The sequence below is a fragment of the Hyposmocoma kahamanoa genome, unplaced genomic scaffold (assembly GCF_003589595.1).
Source record: "Hyposmocoma kahamanoa isolate Upper Pololo Valley unplaced genomic scaffold, ASM358959v1 64, whole genome shotgun sequence".
Classification (NCBI taxonomy): domain Eukaryota; kingdom Metazoa; phylum Arthropoda; class Insecta; order Lepidoptera; family Cosmopterigidae; genus Hyposmocoma; species Hyposmocoma kahamanoa.
The window spans coordinates 18323822-18334207 of NW_020653852.1; the positions used below are offsets into that span (position 1 = coordinate 18323822).

Genomic DNA, 10386 nt, shown 5'->3' on the forward strand with positions numbered 1-10386 from the left:
AAATAACGCATGCTTATCAAAAAAAGGTGAAAAATAAGTTTTGGGGCAAGAGGAACATACAGGTTAAGGTCAGGGGTGACAAATTAAAAAAAAAGTGAATCTATCAAGTTCTTATTGATGTATATTATATAGTATATATTGATGCATCAATATTAGACATAACTGGTTGAAGACTGTACCACCTCAGTCAACCGTGACCATGGGACCTGTAAAGGGCCCGAAACGTCGGTTTGTTTGAAAAAACAAATATACGCGATTTAAATCCGGAAAAATACTTTCATTTCCTAAAAGTGAATCTGTTATAATTTTTTTAGTATAATGTACAAAGCATAATAAAGGCACATTTTAAATCACTCGTTTACAAATCAACATTAAGTAACTTAAGTACTTTTTAAACATTGTCATAATAGAAAAACAACGTTTGGTCCAAAAATTAATTTATACTTCTAACAAAATTCATTCTTCTCTAGTCACCAAAACCACTCTACTTTGAAAACCATTCTACTAAATCAATTGAAATTTGGTATAGAAGGAGTGTGACCACGTAGCTAACGTGCAATGAGCGTGCATTTTTGTGTTTGTTCTTACATTACGTTATTATTTTAGAGCTTATGTATTTTTTTTTAGTTTTCCAATAAAATATTAAATTTTCTAAAAATTCCTGACGGAAAAAATCTACTACCAGAATTTTGTTGCTGGCCTTAAAAACTATCTTAAGATGTGTGATTGTTTACACATAAAATTGGAGTGGTGTAATTATTGTAACATCATCAGAAATTATCATCATGTGGACGAAGTCACTAAAATTTTACCAAAATTTACAATTACTATTAAAAACGTTATTTGAACAAATTTAACTTCATTTCTTAGAAGTATATATTATGTCTAGGTATAAAATAATAATATATAATATATAATATATAATATATAGATATAAAGCTGTGTTTGTTCGAATATGACAATATTCCATTATGACAATTCATCAAAAAGTTTGAAGTCCTTTTAGAAATATTTATTTTTATTTAACTCAACATGCCTCTATAATCAACGTTATCAGTAAGGACACTTTTGATCTTGTAATAAGTCGCATAAATCAATCTCATTATAGATCTAATAATAATGTTATTTCTAGATACAACAAAGATCAAACGATGAAATAGAAACGGTAAAAATTATTCAAATTTACTTACATTTTGTACACTGACTCGGCGAAAATTGTGGATCTGTACGGACCCACAATTGTAATAGTGTCCTCTGAAAATGAGAATAGTATTTAAGGATTAATAACCACAAAGTTGTTCTTGCCATTCTACAATTACATTAAAAACACAATAGAAAATATTTATTGAGGATCTCGATAACCAAATAACTGGCTTGAAGAACTTCTATCCAAGCCAAAAATCGTGACAAAAAAGAAACAAAAAGACCCTAAATTTTTTTTCTGCCAAATTCGTACGTTTGTTTGCATCAACATATATTATCAGATTCGCTCTGGACCTTTTGGAGGGAAAAGTTTCGTTTTTATTTTGATTTTCAATTATTTTGTGAAATCTAGTTTAAAGTGGAATAGGATAGTGCTATTGTGCCTTAATCGAAGATTAAAACGCGAAATTATACGAATCTCGAACTAAAATACCCGTATCGGCCCGTTTTAAGGAATCCCAATCCAATCAGCACGCCGCCACAAATTGCCTATCCTCTTTGTGGCGGCCATATTTACAGAAACATAATTAAACTTCATGTTTAGGCTGATGGCTTTGCCAAAGCCTTAATAAATAAAAAAAAAACATATTATCATCGAATTCATTAAAGTTTTAATTGCAATTTCATAAATCACTAACAGTACCGATGCATAGATAAAATTATATACTGCCTAATATACACAATAATGTGCCATCAACTGGAAATTCGTATCATTAAACACAAAATATTTCACCAATTAATATGAAATATTTTTGTTGTTAAAGTTCATGTTATTAGGAGTGCGACAAACGGTTGAACTGTGGGCGGGCCTTTGTCCTCTACGTAGGTAGATGAACTTAGCGTAAGGAGAATTACCAATTAGTCATCAAAAGAAAGAAAGGGACAACTGCGTCGTGCTTTTCATACAATCACTCAATACATTTAGGTTAGGTGCTACTGTCGTTGTAAACAGACGTCGTTATAAACATATATAAGGAAAACAAAATATAATATGGAACAAGATCCATTAAAATTAATAAAATCGGACAAGTGGAACGAACTTCAAAATGAGTTTGAAAAAGATTATCCTCGCGGAGTTACAGGGTTCAATTGTTTGCAAACGCAGAAAAAATGGTTGGAACAGGGCATTGACTACGGATTTAAAGTTTTTTGTCCTTATAATGAAGCGAAGAATGGGATGATTGCTGTTTTAAACGACCAGGTGAGTGTTAATCCATTAATTACAGATGTAAACAAAGTACTCTAGTTTCATGTAAATATGAACGCGTTACGAAGCGATACCTAGTGATGACAGTTTGAACTAACTCAGCATTTGAGCTAACATGGTAGTTACGTCTCGTGAAACACGATGGCGCTGCTGTCGTCCTACTTTTCCATGTGCTAATTATGAGAAAAATTGTAAAGAAATTCATCACTTAAGAATTTGCTTGTTGAGCATTTTAGATTATGCGCAAAAGTCCCCGAAGGGTTCATTCGAAAACGGATAAGTGTATAAATGAGATCTATTTGTTAATGCATTTAATGACTCATGGTAAATGAAATCCCTACTCGTAATCTCTTAAGTAGACACTACATAATTGGTGTAAGTAGTTCGTAATTAGTTTTAGTAGCACTTGAGTTCCTTGTGAAAGAGCTCCTCCAGGAAAGCACTGCCTTACCTGTTTCTACCGTCAAGCAGTAATGTGAGCGTTACTGCGTTTCGGTTTCGAAGGTGCTGGTGGAATTGCAGGAATATGGGACTTGTCAACTATTTATATATCAACTATACATCGGGGTGACAGTCGCAGTGACAGTGCCTCTAAGATCTTTGGGTTAAAAGCTCTGAGTGGCACTGCAACTTGTATGTACAGGCCTCTAGGTTACCGCCAAGCGTATTATTATTATTTTACGTACCGTAAAAAAATAATACAGGGTGATAAAAAAAACCACTGAGCATTTTAAAGGAGCATACTGTATAATGGAAATAAAAAATACATATTCGGTTTTTTTTTCAAATACTTAGCAAATAAATAAGTTATGACGTCTCAAAGCTTTCCGAAAAATTGTGAACAATATTGACACCTGACGATTAACAGATGCCGTTGCTATAGCAACAAGAACGGTCTGGGGGCGGAGTCAGCGCGCGAGTTTATGTATTTGACACACAACAAATTACTAAACTAACGCGCGATGCGTTAGCGCAGGTCTGTCGTCGCGCGGCGCGACGGGCTGACGTCTAGGCATCTAGACAACTTGGCGCCGATCCTCAATTTTAAGGTAACCACGCGCTAGAAATATTGGGAATTATTAATATAAAAAAATTGGGAAATAATAATATAAAAAAATGGGGAAATTTTCTTTTGTCTTATTTCACTAATGTGTTCTATTACTGAATCCTATGCACAGGGAAAAAATGGACAGTTTTTTTTATCAGCCTGTATAATATATATTTAAGTGGAAAATCGGGAAATTACAATTATTATTAAAACTAACTTTCCTATTTCACCACATTTTATTAAACTATACATTTTCGTGTAAACGTTTTAATCAGGAATGTGACTTTGGACACAAAGAAAGTAATCTAATTACATATCGTTTTTCTTTGATTCCCAGGCAATATATGAACTCCACATAGAATGTCCGAGCGATGACACAAGCAAACTGGAAGAAGCCTTAAAGAATACTATACATATAAATTGGGATAGAAAACTTTGTATACTGTTCCCTCCATTTCATGTCGTAGAATGCATTCAGAGAGTCGTCAAAGACATTGGCAAGGAAATAACGAAAATAAGTCCGTTGATTTTTTATCTCTTGGATCGACGCACACCACTTTTTGATGTTGAGTAAGCAAATTAATTATTTAATTCTGTTCACGCAATTTTTTGGAATATTTTGAGACTACAAAGGACATGGGACTAGTCAACTGTACATCTCAGGGTGACTGCCTCTGTCAGGACAGGTCTTTGTGGTTAAAGCTCCCAGTGACTCTGCAACTGTTATGGGTAGGCGTGTCACTTACAACCAGGCGTACTTCTACTTGGTGCCTGCACTTGATATAAAAAAATACAGTCAACAGCGTAACAAACTATACATTTCTGTTCGTATATCGCATTCAGTGCAACGGAACAAGCTCCATCGGTATGTAGCTTTATGTGCTGACCTCTGTACTTGGCGGCGTTCATAAACAGAAAACAATTAGATACTATACAAATCGGTACAGTTCATGGAATACCACAAAAATCCCAAAAGTAACAAAATACGAAATAAGGGAAGTGTGGTAACTCCGTATAAAATAACAGCGCGGCTTGTATGTGAGCGTGACCGTCGTGTTCATGCACACATTCGCATAATAATGAAAGGCTCGTTGGAATCACCAGTGTAAAGGTGGATTCACAATACAAAACTCAAAATCGAAGTCAAAGATAATTTATTCCATAGGTAAAATAAATTTACACTTGATAACGTCACATTTACATTACATTAAGCTACTGCTCGTTCACTACGCTGACTTCCCTGAGAAGAGCGAGCAAGAAACTCTAGGGATTGCTCTTTTCAAATAAAATTAAATGCTATGGAATACACTTTGAATCAAATTTGTGTGGATTCTGGAGCCGTGTCGTCTTTCCATACATCTTTATCTAAAACGTAGTCTTCAATTTTGTAATATGACTTTTCAATCAAAATATTTTTAATGTAGTTTTTAAACTTAGGAAATGATAATCTTAATATATGCTCCGGAACCTTATTGTAAAAACGTATACAGTTCCCCATAAAAGAGTCGTTTACCTTGGTTAAACGAAATCGTGGTACCATGATTTTGGCTTAGCTCTAAAAAGTAAGCACAATTTTTGACGTTTGTGAGTATTGTTACTCGTCAAAAATTATTAAGTTTGACTGGCACTCAGTCACGGGCTCAGTTGCACCTCGGGAGCTGACGTTAAATTTGTATCGTCTGAATCCGAACTCATTTTCGATAGTTGTAGAATGTGCATGCAAAACAATCCAACGTCAATTTTGTGCTTTTATACAATCTGTGGACAATACGTGTTCTAAATCCCAGTTTTTTTTACTACTTTCAGTTTACCACAAGGCTTCACGTTTCAACAACTATCTCAGAAACACATCGAGATCGTGGATTCAACATGGCCACATCGGTATCCTGGATCAACATTCTATTTTGACCTTCTCATTCAGGCTCAATCTGGTTATGGCCTATTTAAGGACCAGGCATTGATCTCTTTCGGTTTTATTAAAGAGACTGGGGCTTTAGGACATTTGTATACTCTAGAAGACCATAGAAGGAAGGGCTACGGATGTATGTTTTTGAAAATGTTGTGCAATATTCTTTTAAAAGAAGGAAGACATATTAACTCTTATTGTATTAAGAAAAACGTACCTGCTTGTAAGATGCATGAGAAGTTTGGGTTTAAAAAATGTGGTGAGGTTGCTTCAGTGCATATACAATAGAACTAAGTAGATAAGTAAGAAAATGTAAAAAATTGAAGAATTTGAACATTGTGGTAACGACAATAAATTAATTTACAAACAATATGCAGAAGATAATTTAAGACTTTACACGTTGTTCCACGGTTATGTGACACGAAGGGGGAGTACTTTAAATATTGTAAATAGGACATTTTATTTGTAAAAACACGTGTTGGATTTCTTATTAATCTATGGCTTGATTTGAAAACTCGCGCCTCATCGTCCGACTCCCGTCTTAGAGCAATACTTACGCCACGGTTGTACGGACAACGGCACACCAGACTACACATTTTTGTTCTAAAATCGCCTCCAGTGCAACGGAACAAGATACGTCAATATACTATAAATACGTAGCTTGATGTGCTGGCGTGGGTATATACTGCGTTTCGTCCCCTGTAAAATTACAAAAATAGCACTTACAGTGTAATGCTTCTCAGGTACGGAATTAATTTACAAACAATATGTAGAAGATAATTTGAGACTGCACACGGTGTTCCACGGCTATGTGACACTGGGGGGCGAGTACTTTAAATATTGTAAATATAATATTTTATTTTCTGAAATGGGTAATACTGCTTTCAATAATATTTTATGTAATCGTTGCATAATGAAGAAAGAAGAGCCTCCTCAGTAATAGATACGAAATTTTAAGACTGATTGTAATGATGACTGTAATGATTACATATAATACTTTTTCTACGAGTAAATTAAAAGAATGAAACAACCAATATTTGTAGTTTGTTTGTTAATAATCCACGACAACAAACTCAAAAGAAAGCCAAACAAACGTTACAAAACAAAAAGCCGAGAAAATATTCTACTTCTCAGGTTTTTTGTGAAGAAGATTGACCAAGTACCTACCGGTTGTATTTAAACCAATCAGAAGGCAGTAGAGCGTTTGAGTAGCGTCATATTTGATATATTATTAACCTTTAAAAAGGAGGAGGTTCTCAATTCGACTGTATGTTTCTTTCTTTTTTTTTTTTATGTATGTTTTATGTACGCGATAACTCCGCCATTTGTGAACCGATTTTGATGATTCTTTTTTTGTTGGAAAGAGAGTATCTCCATAGTGATCCCATTTAATTTTGAAGAAAATCATCCACCTCTAAGTTCACGCACGAAGATTAATTTTATAAATAGCACCTGAATATTATTATAAGGAGCAATTATTTTAATGGTTGGTTTTGCTATTCTCCAAATTCAAGGCGTTTTTCTCTCAATATACTTTAAGTAGTGAGAACCGATTTTTATTATCTCCTGTGTCAAGTATAGTAGCGAACTAGGGGATGAATCCGGGTTCGCGCACTTTCCGGTAACTGATTTTAATAAAACTTGGCAAATAGATGTAATTCCACGTACTTTTGAGGTATGTTTTTTTAGTACTCTGTACTGATATTATATTGGTTATAAATGATAATAATAATAAGTTTTAATTATTTATACAAAGATCGAGCACTTAGAAAAAAAGGGTGCGGTTCGTAATATATAACAACAAATGACATATTTTTAGTCGATATAACGCTCAACAGATCTAATTAATTTATGGTATACAGAAATTTGGCATATTCTTGTATGATATAAAGGCCACTGGGTATAATAGACGATTGATATAACAACTTTCAATCTAATATACCGATGGAATAATGTTCATTTTATATAAACACTTCAGATGTAACATTCACTGAGTATAATGTATTATTAATATAATTTGAGTGGTGTTTAGGTGCAATGGTGAATTAACCGAATTTGTTTGCATTTGCTAGTTGGTTCGACCTCCTCCTATGGGTTTAGGTTAGATTAGTATATTATAAAGCCGAACGAGTCGGGCGAGCGCAGCGAGCGTGCCGTGGCAGCGGCCAGCGAGTGCCAGAACCGAATTTGTTTGTATTTGCTAGTTGGTTCGACCTCCAACTGTGGGTTTAGGTTAGATTAGTATATGAAAAGCTGCGCAAGCCAAGCGAGCGCAGCGAGCATACTACGGCTGCGGCCGAAGAGTGCCAGAAACGAATTTGTTTGCATTTGCTAGTTGGTTCGATCTCGTCCTGTGAGTTAAGGTTAGGTTAGTACATGACAAAGCTGAACGAGCCGAGCGAGCGCAGCAAGCGTGCCGCGGCAGCAGCCGTCGAGTGCCAGAACCGAATTTGTTTGCATTTGCTAGTTGGTTCGATCTCCAACTGTGGGTTTAGGTTAGGTTAGTATATGAAAAAGCTGCACGAGCCTAGCGAGCGCAGCGAGCATGCTGCGGCAGCGGCCGAAGAGTGCCAGAAATGTATTGTTTGCATTTGATGGTTGGTTCAACCTCCTCCTGTGGATTTAGGTTAGGTTAGTATATGGAATTAAATATTCTGCTTAAAGTTTTAATAAATATATTCTATAACACAAAAAGCACTTAAAGCTATAAAAAACAATTATATTTCGCGATATCATTTAATGAAATAAAAAAAATCTTATCAACATAATATAAGGCGCTTCAACCATTCGTAAAACGAAATACTATGTTATATTATTTAATACATTATACTGGTAGTACTTATACTATTTATTCATTATGTCACCTAATCGTTATATAAAATGTTTATTATACTGACGGTTTACTATACACATTGAAATTATGCCTTATGTTGTCATATCTTTTGTTGATTATATACAGTGAGTGATTATATCCTTAGAAATTATATTATATGTTGTTATACAAAGTGAAAATAGATTATTTGTTGTTATATCTTCCATTACACACCCAGAAAAAATCCTTCGATCCGGCCGGATTCGAACCGACGTCTTCTAGCAAACCGTGCCAGACGCTATGCCATTTAGTCCACGGAACGAACCAGCGGACCTCATGCATGTCTATTACTTAGGGTGTTGATGTGCTCCTGGAAACTTAAGGTGTTATTCAAGATTACACCTGAGTACTTTGTACCACAGACCAATTAGATTATACAGTCAACTTGTAAATGCGCGAGCAGACACATACATTATCATTTTGTTTATTCAGGTGTAGGCTATAACACAGTACAGTACAGTGGCATTATAAAGGCAGTTTGTTCTTTTTTTTCTCTTAATGAGAAGGTGATGTATTTAGTTTTTTTTTTTTCGCATTTAGTATGAGAACATTATTATGCAACCTTATTAATTAACATTATTGTTTATAAGTTTGACATTATTGTTTGCGTGCTGTGATGAGGATGTTAAAACTACCCTTTTAAGGCGTTTTGTCAGACCTTTTACACGTGCAGTCTGTCGATAAGCTACACTAAAAAAACGATCAATGCTTTGCGTGTTCAATATAATAATGGATTTAGGATGTTGTTGGGACTGCCACGCTTTAGTGCGATAATACGTAAGATAACTGCCTTCCTGATGCGTCACGTGCGTAACAGTTCCAGCAGCCTCGTCCGGTTGATTTGGGAGTACCCTGCTTGTCACACATGGAAGCACTGGAATTAAGTTCATATGGGTTCCAGAGGCCCAATTTATAATATAATGTAAATATACAATTGAATTTAATTTATAGTTTGATGTAATTGATAATTTGATTTAAATTATTTCATCGTCATTTGCGTCGTATGTGGATTTTATTCAACCTGACATTTAAGGTCAAATTCGTCTGTTTTAGCATGGTCTCTCTCAGCCAACGGATAACTACCATGTTGTCTTTTATACTGGAAATATATGTATCTGTAACCTGAAAACAAACAATATCTGGAAGTAACAGGGCATTGATGTGCAACAGGAAAAGAGTCGCTGAAAGAACCGACCATTGAGGAACTCCGAAGTCGATAGCCATCAAGTCAGAGCAGCAGCCTTCAATGACTACTCGTGCTACCGACATGCTATCAAGTACTAAAATACGAGATAATGTATATCTCCAACAAAAAGTGAACACGATTGTAGATTACCCTAGAGAACTATGGATGAAATTTAAAATGACAAATCCCTAACATCACTCATCGTAATAATTATTATCTAAATGTTTTTCTGAAAAATCCGCTGTTCAAACTGTTAAGTGATAAGAAAACGGTTTTTTATTTGCTACTTAAAGTTGGCTTTGGAAACAAAAAACAAGTCAAGATTACAAATTTTTCCGTTGAATAAACTAACCAACCGCGTGAATACCGCGTTTTTACCATAGTTGGTTCAGTGGAAGGGAGTAGCTAAAAGTGGTGAGTATCGCGTACGGTACTTTGGTATCTTGAAGTGAATGTTCTTAACGAATTCAGGGTTGTCAAGTTAATTGTGAAGAATGTCGTGTAAAAGTTATAGTTTTTATTTCGCTTAATAGGTACGTGTGGCGAGATTATACCATTCACAATGGAATAGAACTGCTCCACAGCACCATCCACATGATGCTCCATGCTCCCTCAGCACAGTCCACCAATCCACGTCAGCCAAACCCAGATATAGTGTAGTTAAGTCTGCTTTTAAAAAGTTCCATCTAGGAAATCCATGATGGTCAATGTCAACACGATTAACGTCAGGGGCAGTTTGCTTACAGTAACTTCTACCACGTGGTAATGATAGTATTACAATTTTCAAAGCACGTTGTGGCCTATCCGATCATACAAGTGGTTCCACCTCATCACTGACAGTTATTGATAGTTTCGTTAATATGACTCACCACTAAGTCAAGCATGCCGCCATATTATACATATTATGTATATTATTATATATATATTATACGTATTATACTGCCTCCGTGGCCGAACGGTTACC

General features: G+C 35.2%; 1 protein-coding gene across 1 annotated transcript; it reads left to right on the forward strand.

Annotated features, from left to right (window-relative positions):
• Positions 1-2209: 2209 nt before the first annotated feature.
• On the forward strand, positions 2210-5690 carry LOC113231132. The gene is made up of 3 exons (XM_026465320.1): positions 2210-2404; positions 3796-4028; positions 5265-5690. Exons 1-3 carry the CDS (start codon positions 2381-2383, stop codon positions 5650-5652), a joined length of 645 nt encoding a protein of 214 aa, XP_026321105.1. The 5' UTR covers positions 2210-2380; the 3' UTR covers positions 5653-5690.
• Positions 5691-10386: the final 4696 nt, after the last annotated feature.